Source organism: Salvelinus alpinus, chromosome 9, assembly GCF_045679555.1.
Source record: "Salvelinus alpinus chromosome 9, SLU_Salpinus.1, whole genome shotgun sequence".
Lineage (NCBI taxonomy): Eukaryota > Metazoa > Chordata > Actinopteri > Salmoniformes > Salmonidae > Salvelinus > Salvelinus alpinus.
In genome coordinates this window covers 52,598,069-52,623,446 of record NC_092094.1, presented here as the reverse complement: position 1 = coordinate 52,623,446, position 25,378 = coordinate 52,598,069, and the positions used below count along the sequence as shown (strand labels likewise).

The window sequence follows — 25,378 nt, the reverse complement described above, 5'->3', positions numbered from 1 at the left end:
CTTGTGGAAGAAAGTGGTCGCATCCCTCCAATAGAGTTCCAGACACTTGTAGAATGTATGCCAAGGCGCATTGAAGCTGTTCTCGCGGCTCATGGTGGCCCAACGCCCTATTAAGACGCTTTGTGTGTGTGTGGAGTGTTTCCTTTATTTTGGCAGCTACCTGTATCACCTTAGTGTGGGGCCATGACTCTCTCAGCATCAGGTCCAAGCTGTGATGTGTGTGAGGAGGACTGAGGCTAATTTATCTCTACATAAAACTTCACAGGCACTCAAATGGGACTTCTACATGCTGAGGGTGAGGTGATGGGTGTGATGGCTATACCCATGGAACCACTCGGGCCGTTGAATAAGATATTATCTCGGTACGAGCTTACTCCAGGGCACACTGTTGGGTATGTGCCTTGATAATGCCTTATAAATGGCCTTGAAAATACCTGAAAATGAAATGAAGGCATTTCAAATGAAATGTAATGGCATGAAAAAAAAGGTTGCAAACAGAAGGCAGAACCACTACCAACGTGTTTCTCCTCCTTATACACGGTGATAATGAAAGTGAGAGATCTTTTCAAACGTCTGCAAGCTAAACATTTCACTACACCCGCAATAATATCTGCTAAATATGTGTATTTGACCAATAAAAAAAATGTATGATTCTCTCGCTCTGTTTTTATTTACCAAACATTCAAAACAACAACTTCATCCTTTAGTGTTACAAAATAAACAGGGCTATATTTGGTCAACTTGGCCACTAGTTGTTCTTTCACATTTTATATAGCTGGGATGTTCTCTCAAACGGCTACAAACCAAGGGGTATTAAATTATGACTTGTAATTGTAAATAGAATACCTAACTAAACAAAATCTAAATGTGAAGCCAAAGAAATATTAACTGAAAAGGCAACCAGGTAGAAAGCCAAAACTCCATCTTCTCCTGATTAGCCTTCTCAAATAAATACATGTGGACAAATTATTCAAAATTATATTTTAACTTCATAAGGCCTTCAGAGAACTTGACCCCCGAGATTCCAGTCCACACAAACTATAGTTGTCAAACTAATCCGTTATGGGATATATTTAAGGCTAAATCTACTCCACATATTTAGTGAGCATAACTGTAAACGTTGACAACTCCTTCCAAATCTTGTCTGGTGGTTTTAAGCTTGTATTTTCCCCTGATGTCAACACTCATCTTCCTCACTATCCCATAAAGTGTATTTAACGATGTCCATCAAGGGTTGAGGTCATTTCCTCCTCCTCCGCCACACAATCTTCCATTACCACTCTTTATAGCAGTCCCACCCAGAGTGTTAAGTGTGAAGGTGTTTGTGAAGGACAGTGTGTTTAGTGTTGGGGTGGTAGTCCGGCCCTTGGTCTCGGTCCCTCAGGCTCTGGGTACATGGTGCGGAAGGTCAGGTTGATACGAGGCCCTCGGTCGTGGTACTCTTTGGCCACTGAATGCTGTCGAGGACAACAAAAGCATATAACAGTTCTGTGTATTAGAGAGACTTCACTGAACTGCGTTAGTCAAGTACCTCCACTACGTTGGTTTTTCCTGTTTTAACCACCGTCACTTTAAGGAGCCTTCCCATAGCGCAGTTAAGTCCAGAGACAAAACACATGCACAGCTCACACACTGTATACAACACAGACAGACAGTAACATCAGTCCTTTGTCCTACTGCTCCTTGGCCTTGTATCAGAGACCGGAGACTATTTCATTCTCTCTCCCTCACTTCCCTGTCACTCTCTTATACACACACACACAAAATGTCTTACTAGTGACTTGGCAGACAGTCACACTTCTCACCTCCAACTTCAACCAAAATCAGATACATTGTTCGTTGTATATCTAAAAACTGTCACCAGGGAACGAGTCTTGGCGAAGACAACCGCTCAGTCCGGATTTAGACGGGGGGAGAGTTATCGCAGCGGTTACACAACAAGATCTACGTCCCAGTCTAAATATTTAGTGTCCGTTTCAAACAGATGGGGAATTAACTAAGCACTGGGTGGTTTTGTGTGAAAAGCAGCTTGAGTAAGTGGGGGCAAGGTGGGGGCCAGACTAACTACGGCAATCCAATGTGTACTTTCCTGAATTCTCTGGGACGGGACTCCTGTCAGATGTTGCCATAAAACCCAGCTGACCTTTTTGGTCTGAATACGTTTCTCTCTCTTTCTCTTTAAATTAAGGAGTGGGTCTTTCAAGTGGCTCTTCTCTAGGGCCCAGTGCCGAGGCCAGGAAACTACGGGAACTGACTGTGGAGCGGGAGAACACGGGGTCGAGCAGGATTGGAAGACTCCACTGTCTGACAGGATAAATGGCTCCTACCGTCCTAGTGACGGAGACAGACGGTCCGGCAGTGTGATCCGACCCGAAAACACACACAATCATCCACATATACACCTATGATATCCACAGATGACCACAGCCACGTGCACACTCTCACACACACGTTGGACCCTGAGAGCAAATAAATTGCTATCGTTAAATCTGACGTCATTTTTCCTTCTTCATGCTCCCTATCAATCCCTCGGTCTGGCTGTCAATCTGTCTGGGAACTCTCTTACTTTACATCACACAGCATTCTTTGTGTATAATAGAAAAACAGCATAAGCGTAACAGTCATAAATAAGTGCAGTTTGTTATGGGGGCTAGGGTTATAAAACTGCAGACACTGTTCTATCGTTTCAGGTCACTGGAAGTGTAAGGAGGTAGTCTAGACACAAACACACCCTCTCTCTCTCCCTCTCTCTCTCTTAAGAAATCCTTGTCTGATAGAAAAGCTCAGAACGACAGAGACAGACATAATGTTCTTTACTTTAGAAAGTCTTTGCTGTTGTCTGATAACTCCTAACCCACTAGGACTAAAGCCTGTTATGACATACCATATGATTTGATAGCAACACGCTCACGTGGCTAGCACTAGCAGTCGGCTAACTGGGTTGTTGTTCCTGGCAAGGTCGATAAAACGTATGATTTTGAATACCAAAACACTTCTATTTGGCATAGATCAGTGTTTCTCTACCTTTTTGCGCCAGGGACAGGCAAGCTACAGTACCAGTCAAAAGCTTGGACACCTACTCATTCAAGGGTTTCTCTTATTTTTACTATTTTCTACATTGTATGAACTATAAAATAACACATATGGAATCATGTAGTAATCAAAAAAAAGTGTTAATCAAATCAAAATATATTATATTTGATATTCTTCAAAGTAGCCACCCTTTGGCCTTGGTGACAGCTTTGCAGACTTTTGGCATTCTCTCAGCCAGCTTCATGAGGTAGTCACCTGGAATGCATTTCAATTAACAAGTGTGCCGTGTTAAGTTTTTTTCCTTCTTAAGCCAATCAGTTGTGTTGTGACAAGGTAGGGGTGGTATACAGAAGACAGCCCTACTTGGTTAAAGACCAAGTCCATATTATGGCAAGAACAGCTCAAATAAGCAAAGAGAAACGACAGTCCATAATTACTTTAAGACATGAGTCAGTCAATAAATGTCCAGAACTTTGAAAGTTTCTTCAAGTGAAGTCACAAAAACCATCAAGCGCTATCATGAAACTGGCTCTCATGAGGACCGCCACAGGAAAGGAAGACCCAGAGTTACCTCCGCTGCAGAGGATAAGTTCATTAGAGTTACCAGACTCAGAAATTGCAGCCCAAATAAATGCTTCACAGAGTTCAAGTAGGAGACACAACATCAACTGTGTGAATCAGGCCTTCATGGTCGAATTGCTGCAAAGAAACCACTACTAAAGGACACCAATAAGAAGAAGAGACTTGCTTGGGCCAACACACACGAGCAATGGACATTAGACAGGTGGAAATCTCTCCTTTGGTCTGGTGAGTCCAAATGTGAGATTTTTGGTTCCAACCGCCATGTCTTCGTGAGATGCAGAGTAGGTGAACGGATGATCTCAGCATGTGTGGTTCCCACCGTGAAGCATGTAGGAGGAGGTGTGATGGTGCTTTGCTGGTGAAACTGTCAGTGATTTATTTAGAATTCAAGGCACACTTAACCAGCATGGCTACCACAGCATTCTGCAGTGATACGCCATCCCATCTGGTTTGCGCTTAGTGGGACTATCATTTGTTTTCAACAGGACAATGACCCAACACACCTCCAGGCTGTGTAAGGGCTATTTGATCAAGAAGGAGAGTGATGGAGTACGTCATCAGATGACCTGGCCTCCAAAATCACCCGACCTCAATCCAATTGAGATGAGCTGGACTGCAGAGTGAAGGAAAAGCAGCCAACAAGTGCTCAGCATATGTGGGAACTCCTTCAAGACTTTTGGAAAAGCATTACAGGTTAAGCTGGTTGAGAGAATGCCAAGTGTGCAAAGCTGTCATCAAGGCAAAGGGTGGCTACTTTGAAGAATCTCAGATATAAAATATATTTTTATTTGTTTAACACTTTTTTGGTTACTACATAATTTCATGTGTTATTTCATAGTTTTGATATCGTCACTATTATTCTACAATGTAGAAAAAGGTAAAAATAAAGAAAAACCCTTTAATGAGTAGGTGTGTCCAAACTTATGACTGGTAGTGTACATGTTCGGTCAATCGTTCTTGGGGGACCATGATCTATGAATGAACATGAGCTTTATAGCTAGCTAACTCAATTTCCAATATGTATTTGTGAAATGTAAATTGTGAATAAGAAATATCCCTAATAATTATAAACTCACTTTTACATTCATGTGTGTACCTTGTCGACAAAATGTAATATATATATATACACTGCTCAAAAAAATAAAGGGAACACTTAAACAACACAATGTAACTCCAAGTCAATCACACTTCTGTGAAATCAAACTGTCCACTTAGGAAGCAACACTGATTGACAATAAATTTCACATGCTGTTGTGCAAATGGAATAGACAAAAGGAGGAAATTATAGGCAATTAGCAAGACACCCCCAATAAAGGAGTGATTCTGCAGGTGGTGACCACAGACCACTTCTCAGTTCCTATGCTTCCTGGCTGATGTTTTGGTCACTTTTGAATGCTGGCGGTGCGCTCACTCTAGTGGTAGCATGAGATGGAGTCTACAACCCACACAAGTGGCTCAGGTAGTGCAGCTCATCCAGGATGGCACATCAATGCGAGCTGTGGCAAGAAGGTTTGCTGTGTCTGTCAGCGTAGTGTCCAGAGCATGGAGGCGCTACCAGGAGACAGGCCAGTACATCAGGAGACGTGGAGGAGGCCGTAGGAGGGCAACAACCCAGCAGCAGGACCGCTACCTCCGCCTTTGAGCAGGAGGAGCACTGCCAGAGCCCTGCAAAATGACCTCCAGCAGGCCACAAATGTGCATGTGTCTGCTCAAATGGTCAGAAACAGACTCCATGAGGGTGGTATGAGGGCCCGACGTCCACAGGTGGGGGTTGTGCTTACAGCCCAACACCGTGCAGGACGTTTGGCATTTGACAGAGAACACCAAGATTGGCAAATTCGCCACTGGCGCCCTGTGCTCTTCACAGATTAAAGCAGGTTCACACTGAGCACATGAGCACATGTGACAGAGTCTGGAGACGCTGTGGAGAATGTTCTGCTGCCTGCAACATCCTCCAGCATGACCGGTTTGGCGGTGGGTCAGTCATGGTGTGGGGTGGCATTTCTTTGTGGGGCCACACAGCCCTCCATGTGCTCGCCAGAGGTAGCCTGACTAGAGGTATCACTAGAGGTAGCCTCGCCAGAGGTATCACTCCTTTATTGGGGGTGTCTTGCTAATTGCCTATAATTTCCACCTTTTGTCTATTCCATTTGCACAACAGCATGTGAAATTTATTGTCAATCAGTGTTGCTTCCTAAGTGGACAGTTTGATTTCACAGAAGTGTGATTGACTTGGAGTTACATTGTGTTGTTTAAGTGTTCCCTTTATTTTTTTGAGCAGTGTATATATCCAATAAAAAAACATTCACTTTTGTTTTCTGTTTTTAAATGTTTTCCATTGTGTGCCCTAATGAACACGACCTGGTGTTGTTGGGGCGTGTCCCTGTGTTTGATTGGCTTTGCCTACCTGCCAGTCATCCTGTGTGGGACATACAAGTAAAACAAATGGAAACACTTGAGTAAATGAGGGATACAAAGTATATTGAAAGCAGTTGCTTTCACACAGGTGTGGTTCCTGAGTTATTTAAGCAATTTACATCCCATCATGCTTAGGGTCATGTATAAAAATGATGGGCAGGCCATTATTTTTGTCCACCATGGTTATCCCCACATAAGATGACAATGCTCCCATCCACCGGGCATGAGTGGTCACAATGGTTTGATGAGCATGAAAACAATGTTAACCATATGCCATGGCCGTCTCAGTCACCAGATCTCAACCCAATTTAACACTTATGGGAGATTCTGGAGCGGCGCCTGAGACAGCATTTTCCACCACCATCAACAAAACACCAAATGATGGAATTTCTCGTGGTAGAATGGTGTCACATCCCTCCACTAGAGTACCAGACACTGTCAGTTCGTGGTGGCCCAACGCTCTATTAAGACACTATGTTAGTTTCCTTTATTTTGGCAGTTACCTGTAGATGGTGTTGTTAGGGTGTGTCCCTATATTTGATTAGCCGGGCTTACCTGCCAGTCATCCTGAGTGGCTCCTTCCATCATCAGGAGAGTGCCGTGAGTTAGAGGGATCCGCAGCCTCTCCACATACGTGTAGTCCCCGTCCTCCTCCTGACACACACGAGTACACAAATGTATACACACACATACTGAGTCTAGGGTACAAAACTAACACCACATATCACCTCTGTATACTTACACAACTAGCACAGTTCATCTACATTATGATGGATGAGTGTTACCACCTAGTTAGAAAGTAGCTGAGTATAAACACGGATGTACCCACATGAAAAACGGTATACTACAGTAAATACTAACAGTATTAACTGTATTGTCTTTGCGGGCTAAAGACTTAAGTCCGCAAAAATACTACAGTTAATACTGTTAGTATTCTGTAGTATTTACAGTTAACTATATTGTAAATACTGTAGTAAAAGAAAACTGTATTATATACTAAAGTAATTAATGTAGTGCTTTTACGGATTGTAGCGGATTGTAGTATACTGTAGTATTTACTATAGTGTTCTTGTTTTATTATCTTTGACATTGAAGTGCAGGCTTTCTCCTTGAGGAAACCTCCTGGAGAAATAGTAAAAGAGCAAATGTTTCATAACTTGTAGGTAGGACTGGGGTCTGAGCGTCTGTTCTTTACTATAACTTGTAGGGAACACAATATATGGTCTATACTTGGCATGTTGGTTTCTCAATTATGGGTGGCACAAATTGGGATATGCGGGAGGGGAATGGGCAGGGTACCTTATATGCAAATTAAATACTGTAGTATTTACTATAGTTCAAAAAGGGTCGTGATTTGCGGACATTACTCAAGTACATCATACTTGAGTAAAAGTAAAGATAACTTAACAGAAAATGTACTCAAGTAAAAGTCACCCAGTAAAATACTACTTGAGTAAGTAAAAGTATTTGGTTTTAATTATACTTAAGTACAAAAAGTAAATGTAATTGCTAAAATATACTTAAGTATCAAAAGTAAAAGTATAAATCTTTCAAATTACCTATATTAAGCAAACAAGACGGCACCATTTACTTTTTTAAATGTGAATTTACGGACAGCTAGTGGCACACTAACATGCTGACCAAACCAGACGTGCGCCCTCGTGCACCATCGCGTGCACGTTGATTTTCTTCACCCACACCAGAAGCGATCAGAACACACAGGTTGAAATATCAAAAACTTTGAACCAATTATACTAATTTGGGGACAGGTCAAAAAGCAATAAACATTTATGGCAATTCAGCTAGCTAGCTTGCTGTTGCTAGCTAATTTCTCCTGTTATATAAACATTGGGTTGTTATTTGACCTGAAATGAACAAGGTCCTCTACTCCGACAATTAATCCACAGATAAAACGGGAAACCGAATTAGTTTCTCGTCATCTCTCCTCCTTCCTTCAGGCTTCTTTTTCTTCTTTGGACTTTATATGGCGGTTGGCAACCAAATTTACAGGTTACACATCAGTGCCTGGCCACGCAGACGCTCGCTGAGGCGCACGAGCAGTGGGAGTGCAATGATTGAATAACATGTATGCGTAAATGTATTTTGCAACGCTCGCGTATGGTCAGCATGTAACACTCAGACATAATTTACAAATGAAGCATGTGTGTTTAGTGAGTCCACCAGATCATCAGTTGGGATGACCAGGGATATTCTCTTGATAAGTGTGTGAATTAGACCATTTTCCTGTCCTGCTAAGCATTCAAAACGTAACGAGTACTTTTGGGTGTCAGGGAAAATGTATGGAGTAAAAAGTACATTATTTATTTAGGAATTAATGAAGTAAAAGTAGTCAAATATAAATATTAAAGTACAGATACCCTAAAAAAACGACTTAAGCAGTACTTTAAAGTATTTTTACTTATGTGCTTTACACCACTAATAATATTACACTAAAACTGTAGTATTATATAGTAAACTGTAGTATTTTTTTCATTTGGGTAATAACATTGTATGAACAAGACTATGGCTAACTGCCCAGATTTAGGCCAAAGTAATCTATGGCAAACTACTATCACAGAGGTTTCTTCCTGGTTCAAAACAGGGCATGGGTGGTGGGCGTAGCAATGAGCGTGGTTTGCACAGCAAAACATTTTTGAGACCATTTTAGAGGCACCCATCATGGTGGTGTAGAGACATTTGTGCATGTTTATGGCAATTTCCTGCAATTCTACACATTTCTCCATGAAGCAGAAAAGATTTTTGCAGTTTAAAGCTAATTTCCTGCAATTCTACACATCTTACATTTAAAGCTATGCATTTGCTATGGCTAATAGCATGTTATTTTGCTCAAACATAAAATGAATACTGCTAAATAGTTTAGGGCATTTTTTGTTCTCTGTGACTGTCTAGTTTTTATTTTGGTAATTGTGAGTTCTCAAAGATTATATTACTTAAAAAATATATATAGGTTCATTATCTTTTATAGATAATTTATATCTATTTTTAATCGTTTAAGTTTACACTGAAAGCGTTTTTCCATCCCCCACAAAAATAAATAAATACAAATGTTTTCTTTTTTGACACTGTTTGGACTAAGGCAACCCGAAAAAAAGACTTGGGCAGCCTGCCCAAGGATGGAAATGGCAGAAAAATCACTGCTCATACGTTAACCCCTGTGAGTACTTTCCATTTCCATAGGGGGTACTTGGGAAGACCCATAGGAACATAGGCCTACTGGTAAAATCAACATATGAGGTATTTCGGGGGTACTCCAAACAGAGCGAAACCTCATCCCTACACGATTGTAACCCGTCCCTCCATCTCTCCTCCAGTCTAACAGGCGTTGACTGCTTGTGGAGGCTGAACACTCATGTCCACCAGGCTGAGGGAGGCAATGGTGGGCCTTATATCCCCTGTCTCTCCCTTCCCTCCCTCTCCCCCCACCCTCATGTCTCCCAGGCTGAGTGAGGCGATGGTGGGCCTTATATCCCCTGTCTCTCCCTTCCCTCCCTCTCCCCCCACCCTCATGTCTCCCAGGCTGAGTGAGGCGATGGTGGACCTTATATCCCCTGTCTCTCATCTCTATCTCCCTCTCCCCCATGATCCCAGTCTTACCGGTGCAGGCTGCTTGCGGAGGCTGAACACCCTTATGTCTCCCAGGCTGAGGGAGGCGATGGTGGGCCGGGTGCCCAGCGCGACCTCATCGTCACTGTGCCAGCCGATGCTGTCTTTGCAGTTCCTATACAGGTTACACATCAGCGAGTTGAAACGGTGGCCACTCGCCTTCTCTACGGCGCAGCGCAGGGTGACCAGCAGCGGGTGCCACTGAGAGAGAGGGCGAGAAGGGCGAAGAGGGAGAAAGAGGTTATGCACCGCGGCTCATGTTAGATGTTAATAGTGCTCTTTTCTTTTAACAGTGTTTCACCATGTTCACTGATTATTTATATGCTTAGCATTTCTTAGGGAGGTAGTAGGGGATAGGGAATAAGTATATAGATAAGCTGCTGTTGTGTGAGCAGTACTAGTGTACACATTGGCAGAGGAGGAGAGTAAAAGGAGGAACAAGAAGAGTGAGGTAGAGCGAACGCAAGAGTCCGAGAGAAATGGTCAAGAGCAAAAGTGGTTGAGGTAAAGGGGAAACACATGAGGAAATGGTCAAATCTCTTTTACAAGCAGGCACAACGCTCATTCAATTCAGCTCCACTTTTACCGTCATGCAGCAACAGGTGCAGATATACCATACCTGTGCGTTGGCCTCCAGAGTAGAGTGGGCGTATGTGTATGGCAGTTCTCCATACCAGCAGGTTAACCTGGGCTCCTCATAGGCCTCACCTATACAACACAGTGACAATACAGTTACACTGCATGAATAACCTGTGTTCTTGAATAGACCCTAGTGATAGAAGCACATTTTCTGTACATGTGGAATTTCTTTCCTTCTTAATGCATTTAAGCCAATCAGTTGTGTTGTGACAAGAAGACAGAAGACCTATGTGGTAAATGACCAGGTCTATATTATGGCAAGAACAGCTCAAATAAGCAAAGAGAAACGACAGTCCATCATTAGTTTAAGATATTAAGGTCAGTCAATGTGGAAAATTTGAACTTTTCTTCAAGCGCAGTCGCAAAAAAACATAAAGAGCTATGATGAAACTCTCTCTCATGAGGACCGCCACAGGAAAGGAAGACCCAGAGTTACCTCTAATGAACTTATCCTATGCAGCAGAGTTAACTGCATCTTAGATTACAGCCCAAATATATGCTTCACATAGTTCAAGTAATAGACACATTTCAAAATCAACTGTTCAGAGGAGAACGCGTGAATCAGGCCTTCATGGTCAAATTGCTGCAAAGAAACCACTACTAAAGGACACCAATAATAAGAAGAGACTTGCTTGGGGCAAGAAACACGAGCAATGGACATTAGACAGGTGGAAATCTCTCCTTTGGTCTGGTGAGTCCAAATTTGAGATTTTTGGTTCCAACCGCCATGTCTTTGTGAGATGCAGAGTAGATGAACGGATGATCTCTGCATGTGTGTTTCCCAAAGTGAAGCATGGAGGAGGTGGTGTGATGGTTTTGGGGTTGTTTGCTGGTGACACTGTCAGTGATTTATTTAGAATTCAAGCCACACTTAACCATCATGGCTACCACAGCATTCTGCAGTGATACACCATCCCATCTGGTTTGCGCTTAGTGGGACTATCATTGTTTTTCAACAGGACAATGACCCCAAAAACACCTCCAGGCTGTGTAAGGGTTATTTGACGTAGACTCCACAATCACCCGACCTCAACAACTGAGATGGTTTGGGATGAGTTGGACCACAGAGTGAAGGAAAAGCAGCCAACAAGTGCTCAGCATACGTGGGAACTCCTTCACGACTGTTGGAAAAGCATTCCTCGTGAAGCTGGTTGAGAGAATGCCAAGTGTGCAAAGCTGTCATCAAGCCAAAGGGTAAATAAAATATATTTTGATTTGTTTAACACTTTTTTGGTTACTACATGATTCCATATGTTGTTTCATCGTTTTGATGTCTTCACTATTATTCTACAATGTAGAAAATAGTCCAAATAAAGAAAAAATCTTGAATGAGTAGTAACTTTTGACTGATACTGTGTGTGTGTGTGTGTGTGTGTGTGTGTATATATATATATATAGTATCATATATATATATAGAGAGCATTTAATCATAAGTTGTACTTGATTTCTTGAGAAATTACCAAAAAACATAATTTGCATCCATATTTGGCAGTGTGTGGGCTAAGTAGTGGTCATTGTTCTAAGTGCCTTCCACTGCTTTGTTTCACTCCAAGGGCGACATTTTCATGGTGCAAAAGATAAACTATTTTGTGCCATGAAACAGTCACCCCAAATGTGGCAAACCTGCAGTTCCCAGGTCATCTTTATAAAACCTTGCTCCATCGCTCTTTTCTATGGAAGCAAGCACTAATACATTTCTCACAGAGCTCCATTTGGGCATTTCGTAAAAGAAAACAGTCACAAAGCCAAAACGTTGTCCCACTGGTCCTCGAGTTGAGACTTCACAGTTCATACATTAGGCCCAAAGCAAATATTTAGACATGACTTCATTTATTATAGCTAAAAACAAAACCTTTCACTGTACCCATAAAAAAGATGATATCAGGACAAGGATAAACAAAACTCTAGTCAGTCATGGGCTGCAACCCAAACGGCACCCTATTCCGTTCACAGTGCACTACTTTTGACCAGGGCCCATATGGGTCCAGTAGCAGTGCGTGGGTAAAAACATTCGGGAAGCCAAGCCAGGAAAAAAGCCATATTACAACCGGTGTGTTGTGATAATTGCGTTGTTTGCTCTATTACCCGTTAGTTTATACACCACCGTGATATATATGCTGAACAAAAATATGAATCCAACTTGCAACAATTTCAATGATTTTACTGAGTTACAATTCATACAAAAAAAATGAATACATTAGGCCCTAATCTATGGATTTCACATGACTGGTCAGGGGGCATGCCAATTGCATGCTCCCTCAAAACTTGAGACATCTGTGGCATTGTGTTGTGTGACAAAATTGCACATTTTAGAGTGGCCTTTTATTGTCCCCAGCACAAGGTGCGCCGGTGTAATGATCATGCTGTTCAATCCGCTTCTTGATATGCAACACCTGTCAGGTGGTTGGATTATCTTGGCAAAGGAGAAATGCTCACTAACAGGGATGTAAACACATTTGTGCACAACATTTTTGAGAAATAAGCTTTTGGGACCTTTTATTTCAGCTCATGAAACCAAACTTTACATGTTGCACTTATATTATTGTTCAGTATAAGTGTAACCGGTGTAAAGTTGCTAACTAGTTAGCAGTGCGCCCAAGTAGCGTTTCAATTGGTGACGTTACTCGCTCTGAGTCCTTGAAGTAGCTGTTTCTCTTGCTCTGCAAGGACCGCGGCTTTGTGGAGCGATAGGTAACGATGCTTCGTGGGAGGCAGTTAATGATGTGTGCAAATGGTCCCTGGTTCAAGCCCAGGCTGTGGCGAGGAGCGGGACGGAAGCAACATTGTTACATAAGGGTGAGACAACTAGAAGACAGTCACAGTAGGCAGAATAAATTCAACCACATGTTTGTTTCATCAAAAAACCTGAGAGCAACATCTATCCGGTGAAGTCCACAAAGCAAATATTGAATGTAACAAACAGTTACATGACCTACAGCATGGTCAAGCAATTTAATGTTTCCAACATTTTCGGACTACTAAACAACTATTGATTTAGAACCATTGCAGAATTACTGCAAGTCACAAAAAAACAGGAGCTTCTGCCGCCAACATCATTCCCTCACCATTTCAACATCATCAAATCACCTATGCTTAGTCTAATACCGTGACAACTTAAAGATATCATAAACAAATTTTGTCCAATCAACTTAAGCTAATTATCATGTGGCTGTCCATAACACTGATTTCAAATTAAATCTGTGTGCATGCGTGTGTGTGTGTATGTATGCATTCAAGTAGAAAAAAACATGTCACCCTACTTGTAGACTGAGGAATGCCAATGCCATCGTCCTTTGTTTCAAGTTAGCAAAACGGTCTATGACTCCGTATAGAGTAGCCTACGCGCGTTTTGTTTTTGTTGTCCTAGACTACGCTACCTGGCTAAAAGGCTTGCTTACTTTCATCGGTAACGATGAGCCAGCTAGTTAATGTAAGCCTACAATGTACATCTAGCTACATATTGAACTTCCATCCTCTCAGGGTAGGGGCACAATGTATGAATTTAAGGTTGGATCAAAATTGCCGTTACAATCATTGGCCGGTACACCAAGTCCACAAGTCCAAATCCCTATCTCCATCCACGGCTAATTTACGAAAGTACCGATTTTAGCTAGCTAGCTAGCCACCGGAGGACGACACAACGAGATGCAACAATTCACATTGTTTCTGTCAATGACGTTTTGCTTTTGATGTGATTGGTGTGAAGCCAAATCCGAACTGGCTTCCCTTGACACTTTCTTTTGGTGCACTCAGTTTGGAGCTCACTCAATTCAGCTCAACGCTGATTGGCTTTTCTTTTATATTTATATATTTTTTTATCAAGGGAGGCCAAATGCTCACTGGCTTCCATTGCTATTGAATTTAAAGCTTTGGGCAGCAACAATGTCATACTCTTTTTGACCAGACAGCATCAGATAGATGGACTACACATACTGAGACAGAGGGGCGCCGTTTCGCTCACTGATGTTTTCTCCGGTGAGATGCATTCAGCCACTTGCGAATTAAAGAACAATTATGAAACACAGAGCGACTTAATAAATTATTTTATACATTCTTTCTTGGTAAAATTTGGGGGAAAGCCTGGCTTCCCTTGGCATCCTAGCAAAAAGGCTTGCAGATGGCAATAGAGTCATTTCCATCTTACCATCCAAAATCATTGTATTTCTGCCGGCAATAAACTCGTATCCCCGTGAACCAATTCGTACCTAAAACATTTCCTCCTTAACTAGATTTAATAGCGAGAAGGCAGTTAACAAACAGGGAAAATATGCATAACTTTCTTTATGAAACACAATTTTCCACCACCATGCTAAAGTGGCTAATGCCTAGGAATGCTAGTCCCGGATGTTGCTTATCGCGTTCAGCCAATCAAGTTGCAGCAGTCCGTTGTTCACCCCTGGCTGTACACAGGGCGCAACATCGGGATGTAGCATTAGCCACTAGCAAGGTGGCGGAAAATTGTGTTTCATAAAGAAAGTATGCATATTTTCCAAATTCTTCTCGCCATTAACTCTAGTTAAGGAGGAAATCAACACCTTGGCAGCCTGAATGGAGAATGTTTTAGGATACGAATGTATTGCCAGCTGCATACAATGTGTTTGGATGGTAAGACAAAACCATCAATACCAGATCAATATCGCCATCTGCCAGGCTTTGGATTATTGGCATCCATGAATACACGCCACTTTAAGGCTCTGGTCAAAAGTAGTGCACTCTTTAGTGAATAGGGCGCTATTTGGAACACAACTTTAGTCATGTAGAGCCTATTTAGAGTCTTGCTTGAGTAGGAAAAAGTGAGTCAATGTGCAGCAAGGCTATAAAGAGGAGTGGGTGTATGTGTGTAGTATGTGTGTGCATATAGAGTGTGTGTGTGTGTGTAGCAGTAGCACCCCCTCCTCTATTTCCTCTTGAATCTAGATGTCACAATTGACTCGTGTTGACACAATGTGAGGGGCAGCGGCTGGGCCATGTTCTTCCTACATATGCTTGTTGGGCTTAATGGTTTTGAGTCATGCGCCTCCTTCGTGTTGTTGTCGTCTGCTACTGTGTCTTGCTCAATGATGGAACGTGGCTGGATTCAATCCAACAGAGAGACCAATGGGAAATCTGATGCAACTTCATTCAAGGCTGGGTTCCAATTCCACTTAAATGATCTTTCCTTGTCTCTTTTCCTTCCGTGACCTATGGTTGGAGAAGACTTGTCCTGATCCAGTCCTTCCGTCATGTGGTCAAAATGGGAAGGAACGGTGGGTAAAGGAGGCTATGTAGATAGCTATGGTTTTGGTAGGGCAATGATTAGCATGTTAGCTTGAGAATAGGAATTGTTGTTGAGATTGAATCCCGGGTCAGCTGTACAGGGATGGTCGATCTTACATTGGTACCAAACGTTCCATGACAATAACATTCTAATTGGGAGAAACTTCCAATGCCAACATGGCACCCATAAAAAAATGTTTTCAGTTTGCTCACGTCTATAGGCTGTGTGTACAGTATTGCTCTGTGGTCTATCCTTGGAGACATGATTATCGACCTACCCTGTCTGTAGTTAGTCTTTTGAGACCAAGGCAGCTCTGCTAGCAGTTTACTGAAGGCCCAGTCAGCCTCCTCTGGTGGTAGGAACCCATGGATCAGCCTCAGTCTGAGGGGGGGGTAGAGAATTGTTGAATGGGGAAGCAGACTGGTTAAGTGGGTGGAAGGCAGTAGCTGACAGAGATTCTGGGTTGTGTTCAGTAGACACAAATGGAAGGAAACAGTTTGAAATGGAGAGGTATTATCTGAACTTTCCCCCCCCCACCCCAAAAAGAAAAAAATTAAGAAAGAAAAGCACAATTTAATTTTCCATTGTGAAACATTTTGCTACGGTGTTCCCCTAATGAACAGGACCCTGTTGTCATTTATATGGTTGATCCAATGTCTATTGGACCTCCTTATGCATTAGATTTGAACTCACCTTGACACTCCTGATGGACAATGGCTGATCTCATAATCACCCCCCATTCTGAGGAACAGGAAAGGGTGCATGTGTAAAGAATTGTTGTTATACTTCCACTAGGCGTAACCATTTTTCATTTGGGTTGTTTAAATGACGGAGTAGAGAAGATGACTGTTTGATCAAGTTACTCACTCTATCACCTTCTCCGTAGGGACATCTCTGACTGGCTGAGCAAGGGAAAGAAAGGAGAGAGAAAGAAAGAAAGGGAAACTTTTTAGTTGATCCTTGTCAGCCCGAGGCTGATTTAATCTGTCGTCAATGGCGACACCTCAATCAAAAACTTCTCTCGGAAAAGATCTATTAATAACACAATAAAGTCCAGTACTTTTTATTTTATTTTTTACCTTAGCAGGCTGTTGATACTCAAACATCCGCTGTCCCACTCCCCAACCTGCAGGTGGTGGATTGGCACTTGGTATCACGACAGTGCTGGAATTGGGAATTGCTCCTGCCAAAGAAAATGTATATGCCTCCATATGACCATTTAAAAACATGCATATTACCATGGATGGAACTTCTCAAAATTACAGTAGGAGAGTTGGACTTGTTTTCACAAAGTGTCTCAGAGTAGGAGAGCCGCCCCACCACCCATATAATCTTTCTTAATCATTAACATCTGAAAGGTAAAACTGATCCTAGACCAGCCTATACTGAATCGCTTTGTGAATATGGGCCCTGGTCTAATTTAGTCTGCATGACAGAGAGAAAACCTGTTGGACGTGGTTGTTTGGGCAGTGGTTTGGCCCAAGAGCCCTGGACCCTTGCACGCTGACGTTTATCCGACATCACATCTAGAGGAGGACCACGATTGGAGGTCTGAAACTGGTTGAAACAAGCAGTCACATTTAGTTCGCATATACTGCCACCCAGAGGCCAACTTTGTGTAATAACATCAAACTGCATGTTCTCTCTGAAGCTAGCAAGCTGGTTGTGCTTAAATGCATTTCAAAAGCCATGTAGAATTCTGTAACAATAACACAATTTATAATAAAAATGCAGAGCATAAATGGCATGATTTTATCAGCCACCAAGCTGACGTTACAAGATAGCAAGCTAAGCGAATAGCATGGTGGCCACCCATTTGGAGTCCATAGCTTGCTAACGTTACTTATAGCGCTAACTTACAGCTTGAGTGAAATGCATCACTAGATCAGTACATGGACTATGAACGTCTCCAACATATTTTGGTATTAAATATCATCTTCTTGCTTGTTGTTACTTACCAACAGGATTAGAACAAATTAAAAGCTAGCTATCCACATATCAAATTTGACAGCTCTATCCTGTGTTACTTGAAAAAAATCCCCCTGAAACTTCAACAAAATGTAAGGGTTCCTATTTAGTTATGCAATCCTAAACGGTCCAACAACTTTACAGTGTAGTCCCAAAATAAGTATTATTATCTATTTCAAGCTACAAATGTTATATCATAAATATCACATGTATATATTAGTGCAAATTTAACCACATGTCATCAACCTTTTCCCCATCTAAATGTGACATTGCGAGGCTGTTGCTCAGTAGGAAGGTCCATATGTCCATCAGATAATGAAATGTCCCACTTGAATGCCTGACTTGAACTAAAATATGTGCCGGTGTTCAATTTGGGTGTCAGTACTGTTTATATTTAGGTATAGGAGCTTCATTATACTTTATAGATAATATTCTATAAGAGGATCAGGAGCTCAAGCAGTAGAAGGTTTTAGGTGCCGGTACTCAGCTCCATTGAGCTCCTGCCCAAGTCAAGCACTGCCCAGATGTCTCTCCAATCTGTCTCCACTCAGATCTCAGGTTTCGCTGAGCTTATTGACTTCAAATCAGATCAAATTGTATTTGTGACATGCTTCGTAAACAACAGGTGTAGACTAACAGTGAAATGCTTACTTACGGGCCCTTCCCAATAATTCAGATGAAACAAAAATTTAAATAGTATAAAAATTGAAAAATAATAACACAAGGAATAAATACACAATGAGTAACTATAACCTGGCTATATACACGGGGTACCGGTACCGAGTGATGTGATTGTCTCTCGGGTACCTGAATACCCAGAGGTTTACTCTGAGTAACCAGAAAGCTATGCGGGTACAAAGACCTAATCAAATTCAATAGCTCGGCAGCGAAAATAAAAAGTCTATTTGAATTTTCCCCACAAAAATATTGGCCCACCTCCTTTTTCTGTTTGGATGTTGTAGGTAGTGGAAGCTTACAGAATGGAAAGGAATGTCTTTGTCTAATTTTCATACAATGTTTTTATTTAATTAATATTATTTAATGCATCTGCCTACCAATTGTTTAGTGTAACGCGTTATTTCATTTGTATATTATAGTGTTGACTCATTTGTTTTAAACTAAAGCAATAAAAAGTGGGGAAAAAACACATCCAATCTGTCACGGCAAGGTTATTGAAATGCTCAGAACGTCAACTGAATATTTAATTGTTGATTCCCCCACCCCTTTTTATTTATGAAATACTTTTGGGTCAGGAAACTTCACTTTTCCACAAATCCTTTTGGCTTGTTTCTTATTTTACTGGAGGAGCCTTTTAAATGAAACATTTTTGGGAACCTCTTCCCCATCAGAGTCATAAAGACAACTAGGCAAGCTACCCTGCTGCCTTAAAAGCAGCACGATCAGCCTTCCTCTCTGCCATGATTGACAGTAACAAAGGTAACTCCAGAACCCTGTTCTATACCATCAACCGCCTTTTCAACCCTGCAAACTCATGCTCTCCTGCAGCCTCATCTTTGCAGTGCAATTGTGTCTCAGATTTCTTCAAGAAAAAATTGACACCATCAGTCACACGCAGCGCCCCGCAGGGGTCAGCCCTGGAGCCTATCTTGTTTTTAATTTACATGCAATGCTCCCTCTCGGGCAAATCCTCAGAGATTATAACATCAACTTTCACTGCTACGTTGACGATATCCAGGTTTAAATTAACAGCAAACCGGACACCATCTCTGCCCTAGCAAAACATCTGCCTAGAGGACATCAGGGCATGGACGAAAGAGAACTTCCTCTAGTTGAACAGTAGCAAGATTGAGGCTATGCTTACTGGGACACCCGAGGAGGTCATCAGTGCTGGAAACATCTGCCCTAAAATCAACGCCCAGGCCATCCAGCTGTCCTCTGTCATCTCCAACCTAGGAGTCAAGTTTGATCCTTCTCTGTTCTTTGATGCCCACATAAAACAAATACAGTTGAAGTCGGAAGTTTACATACACCTTAGCCAAATACATTTAAACTCAGTTTTTCACAATTTCTGACATTTAATCCAAGTAAAAATTCCCCGTCTTAGGTCAGTTAGGATCACCAGTTTATGTTAAGAATGTGAAATGTCAGAATAATAGCAGAGAATGATTTAGTTTAGCTTTTATTTCTTTCATCACATTCCCATTGGGTCAGAAGTTCACATACACTCAATTAGTATTTGGTAGCATTGCCTTTAAATTGTTTAACTTGGGTCAAACGTTTTGGGTAGCCTTCCACAAGCTTCCCACAATAGGTTGGGTGAATTTTGGTCCATTCCTCCTGACAGAGCTGGTGTAACAGAGTTTGTAGGCCTCCTTGCTCGCACATGCTTTTTCAGTTCTGCCCACAAATTTTCTATAGGATTGAGGTCAGGGCTTTGTGATGGCCACTCCAATAACTTGACTTTGATGTCCTTAAGCCATTTTGCCACAACTTTGGAAGTATGCTTGGGGTCATTGTTCATTTGGAAGACCCATTTGCGACCAAGCTTTAACTTCCTGACTGATGTCTTGAGATGTTGCTTCAATATATCCACATAATTTTCCTGCCTCATGATGCCATCTATTTTGTGAAGTGCACCAGTCCCTCCTGCAGTAAAGCACCCCACAACATGATGTTGCCACCCCTGTGCTTCACGGTTGGGATGGTGTTCTTCGGCTTGCAAGCATCCCCCTTTTTCCTCCAAACATAACGATGGTCATTATGGCCAAACAGTTCTATTTTTGTTTCATCAGACCAGAGGACATTTCTCCAAAAAGTATGATCGTTGTCCCCATGTGCAGTTACAAACTGTAGTCTGGGTTTTTTATGGCAGTTTTGGAGCAGTGGCTTCTTCCTTGCTGAGCGGCCTTTCAAGTTATGTCGATATAGGACTCGTTTTACTGTGGATATAGATACTTTTGTACCTGTTTCCTCCAGCATCCTCACAAGGTCCTTTGCTGTTGTTCTGTGATTGATTTGCACTTTTCACACCAAAGTACGTTCATCTCTAGGAGACAGAACGCGTCTCTTTCCTGTGCGGTATGACGGCTGCGTGGTCCCATGATGTTTATACTTGCATACTATTGTTGTACAGATGAACGTGGTACCTTCAGGCGTTTGAAAATTGCTCCCATGGATGAACCAGACTTGTGGAGGTCTACAATTTTTTTTCTGAGGTCTTGGCTGATTTCTTTTGATTTTCCCATGATGTCAAGCAAAGAGGCACTGAGTTTAAAGGTAGGCCTTGAAATACATCCACAGGTACACCTCAAATTGACTCAAATTATGTAAATTAGCCTATCAGAAGCTTCTAAAGCCATGACATCGTTTTCTGGAATTTTTCAGGCTGTTTAAAGGCACAGGCAACTTTGTGTATGTAAACTTCTGAGCCACTGAAATTGTGATACAGTGAATTATAAGTGAAATAATCTGTCTGTAAACAATTGTTGGAAAGATTACTTGTGTCATGCACAAAGTAGATGTCTTAACATACTTGCCAAAACTATAGTTTGTTGACAAGAAATTTGTGGAGTGGTTGAAAAATGAGTTTTAATGACTCCAACCTAAGTGTATGTAATACATCATTTTCCCATCTTAAAAACATTGCCCGGGTCAAACCATCACTCTCCCAGCCAGATGTAGTGAAACTCATCCACGACTTCATCTTCTCTCGGATCAACTACATCAATACGCTGTTTGGGGACATTCCTACCAAATCACTACAGAGGCTCCAACTAATCCAGAACAGTGCTGTTAGGTCCTGGCCAGACCACATCACCCCGATCCTGGCCCAACTTCACTGGCTACCGGTCAACTACAGGATCAACTTCAAAATCCTGATAGTATTTAAAGCCCTGAATGGAAACTGCTCCACCTACATCGAATTTGATTTGATTTAAATCAGCGACATCATCTCAAGCAGCGAGCCACTTCGCACTGCTTCAAGTCCCCAAGACACTCCTCCGAGCTATGGGGGACCAAGCCTTCTGCTCCCTTGCCCCTCGCCCATGGAATGCTCTCTGACCTTCTGAGAGCCACTCCATCACTCAGAACTTTTAAAACAGGCCTTCTCTTAAAACCCACTTCTACGGACTCTTTTTCAAAGTGCTAGTCCCAATCTAAAATATTTTTAGCACCTGGCCCACTATTGCTTGACACCCAGCATCCTAACACGTAACCTCCCCTGCAGTATTGGTGAGAGGTTAGCATGTCTTGGGGGTATGATATCTGTGCATCTATAACTTTCTCACTCATTATTATTCACAAATCATTCAGGACTATCCGTAATCATGGTAGCATCCAGATTAATGTAGAAGTGTTTAGAAACATATTATATTCTTATTTACAATAAAAGTGACTACAAGATAACACAATACATTATTTACCATTAATTTCTGTTGGGAACAAAAACTTTTCTGGTTGAAAACGGCCTATGTGGCATTACTGAGTCAGAAACATTTATTCTAGCTTCAAAATGTACTACAAAGTGTAAATCCGATCATTTTAGTCATGAAATGTAATCTCGTCCTAAACAGAGCTTTGCAATAGAATTCGGAAAAAAAGGTATGTCACGGAATGAAGGGTACACAACAGTATTCCTTGGATTGGGTTCATTTAAATCTTGCCCACATGCCTACAGCTGGCAGCACCCAAGTAATCATCCATTTGGAGCTCTCTGCACATGACTCGATCGTAATGCCGTGCACACTGGCCATAGTAAATTTGGATTCACTTTGGATATCTATATGGGGCTCGTTAGGGACCATCAGTAAAATACACAATGTGAGCATGGGACAATATACTGTAGCTTAACATTTAAATTACTTAAAAACAACAAACTATGAATTGTAGAAGTTCATACATAAATATGAGATATCCATACAATGCTGAGAGCCCGTACTGCAGCATTCAATGTCAGCAGAACTAACCTCGATGACTCGTGCCGCACGACGCATACAAGGCAAGCAGGTACGAACTCCACAAAACCATTAGGGGCACAACAAGACAAAACAGTCTCAAACTTGAAATTATGTTCGACAACTCAGACTTGTGTTACATGTGGCAAGAACTACAGACTATCACAGTCTATAAAGGAAAATCCAGCTGTGCGGTGCCCAACGAAGCCTCCCTCCCAAACGAGCTTAACACATTTTACGCTCACTTCGAGGCAGACAATACTGAGCCATTCAGGAAGGCTCTCGCTGCTCCAGAAGACCAGGTGCATTCGCTCTCCGAGGCTGACGTGAGGGACCCACCCAGATGGCATCCCTGGCTGCGTCCTCAGAGTGTTTGCTGACCACCTGGCAGGCATCTTCTCGGACATATTCAACCTGTCCCTCTCCCAGGCTGTAGTCCCCACCTGCTTTAAGGAGACCACCACCGTCCCAGTGCCCAAGAAAAATAAAGTGACATACCCAAATGACTATTGCCACATCTCGCTTCAATCAAGGCCAGCATGCCAGGCACACTGGACCCACTCCAATTTGCCTACAGCTCCATTAGATCCATGGAAGATGCCATTTCCATCACTATTCACACGACCGTAACATACACTACATGACCAAAAGTATGTGGACACCTGCTCATTGAATATCTCATTCCAAAATCATAGGCATTAATATGGAGTTGGTCCACCCTTTGCTGCTTTGACAGCTTTCCACTAGATGTTGAAACATTGCAGCGAGGACTTGCTTCCATTCAGCCACAAGAGCATTATCCCAAAGGTGTTAGATGGGGTGGAAGTCAGGGCCCTGTGCAGGCCAGTCATGTTCTTCCCCACCGATCTCGACAAACCGTTTCTGTATGGACCTCACTTTGTGCACATGGGCATTGTCATGCTGAAACAGGAAAAGGCCTTCGCCAAACTGTTTCCACAAAGTTGGAAGCACAGAATCATCTAGAAAATCATTGTATGCTGTAGTGTTAAGATTTCCCTTCACTGGAAATAAGGGGCCTAGCCCGAACCATGAAAAACAGCACCAGACCATTATTCTTCCTCCACCAAACTTTACAGTTGCCACTATGCATTCGGGCAGGTAGTGTTCTCCTGCAACCTGCCAAACCCAAATTTGTCTGTCGGACTGCCAGATGATGAAGCGTGATTCATTACTCCAGAGAACGCATTTACACTGCTCCAGAGTACAATGGCAGTGAGCTTTACACCACTCCAGCCGATGCTTGGCATTGCGCGTGGTGATCTTAGGCTTGTGTGCAGCTGCTAGGCCATGGAGACACATTTCATGAAGCTCCCGATGAACAGTTATTGTGCTGATGTTGCTTCCAGGGGCAGTTTGGAACTCGGTAGTGAGTGTTGCAACCGAAGACAGACAATTTTTACACGCTACGAGTTTCAGCAGTCTGCGGTCCCGTTCTGTGAACTTGTGTGGCCTACCACTTCGCGGCTGAGTCATTGTTGCTCCTAGACGTTTCCACTTCACAATAACAGCACTTACCGTTGACCGGGGCAGCTCTAGCAGGGCAGAAATTTGACTAACTGACTTGTTGGAAAGGTGGCATCCTATGACGGTGCTATGTTGAAAGTCACTGAGCTCTTCAGGAAGGCCATTCTAATGCCAATGTTTGTCTATGGAGATTGCATGGCTGGTTGCACGATTTTATACACCTCTCAGCAACGGGTGTGGCTGAAGTAGCTGACTCCATTTGACACGGTGTCCACACAAGTGTTCCTCTTGTCCAGATACACTATGTGAGAATGCTGTTTACTGCCTACAGTTCAGCATTCCCCTCCAAGCTCAGAGCCCTGGGTCTGGCCACTACCCTCTGCAACTCGACCCTGAACTTCCAGATGGGCAGACCACAGGCTGTGAGGATTGGCAACACCCCCTCCACACTGACTTAACACAGGGGTATGTCCTCAGTCCTCTACTGTACTCCCTGTTCACCCACTCCATCAAGTTCTGACGACATCACGAGTCAGCCTATAGGGAGTTGGTAAGTTTACTAGCATTGTGGTGTCGTCACAACAACCGCTCCCTCAACGTCAGCAAAACAAAGAAAATGATTGTTGACTTCAGGAAGGTCACATGCTCCGATCCATATCAATGGGACTGTAATAGGGAGAGTCACGAGTTATGTTCCTCGGCATTCACATCACCGAGGACTTGTCATAGACCAACAGCACCACTCTTGTCTAGAGGGCGCAAAAGCGTCTCTACTTAAGGCGGCTGATAAAAATGTGGCATTCCGCCCTGGGACCTCTCCCAATACTACTGCTGTACCATGGCACATCCTAACCGCTTGCATCGCGACCTGGTACGGGAATTGCTCTATCCACAACCACAAGGCCCTCCAGCAGCTGAAGACAGCCCAGTAAATCACCGGGACCGTACTTTCACCCATCCAGGACAGCTACTCGAAACGGTGCCTGAGGAAGGCACACAGCATCAAGGACCCCCCACCCGACCTGTTCTCTCCCTTACAAATCAGGCAGACTGTCGGAGCATGAAGTCCGATAACAGGCTCAGACTCTCCACACGTTACTGCTGCAACCAGACTCATTATACTGCTCAAATTACACTTGCCCCCCCCCCCAATACATGTAAATATTGTACCTTTCTGTATTATACTACAAAAATGTTCTATTCCACCGCCATTTACTTCAGTCGTAGAATGTATTTGTTGCATTGATAAGGAACCTGCAGGTAAGCATTTTGTTGGATGTATACCATGCGCATCCCATGCAGACTAATGAAACTTCGGTGGGGGTCCGAAATGGCACCCTGTAGGGAATATGGTGTCATTTGGGATAAATCTTAACATTAAGGAACAGCTGACAAAAAAGGGATTGCAAAGGCATAATTCTTGTTCATTAATATCCAGGAAGCAAGTCAGAGGAAA

At 42.6% G+C, this 25,378-nt stretch overlaps 1 protein-coding gene and 1 non-coding gene across 2 annotated transcripts; both read right to left on the bottom strand.

The window, feature by feature from the left end:
* Positions 1–648: 648 nt before the first annotated feature.
* Positions 649–17,615, bottom strand: alkbh3 (alkB homolog 3, alpha-ketoglutarate dependent dioxygenase). The gene is made up of 10 exons (XM_071326635.1): positions 17,512–17,615; positions 16,999–17,110; positions 16,633–16,736; positions 16,421–16,455; positions 16,247–16,294; positions 15,831–15,934; positions 10,277–10,365; positions 9,649–9,858; positions 6,589–6,687; positions 649–1,457 (listed from the first exon to the last, which is right to left on the bottom strand). Exons 2-10 carry the CDS (start codon positions 17,072–17,074, stop codon positions 1,341–1,343), a joined length of 882 nt encoding a protein of 293 aa, XP_071182736.1. The 5' UTR covers positions 17,075–17,110; positions 17,512–17,615; the 3' UTR covers positions 649–1,340.
* LOC139531171 (U7 small nuclear RNA) lies at positions 7,130–7,184 on the bottom strand. The gene has a single exon (XR_011666277.1). It is a non-coding gene; the product is annotated as a U7 small nuclear RNA (small nuclear RNA).
* Positions 17,616–25,378: the final 7,763 nt, after the last annotated feature.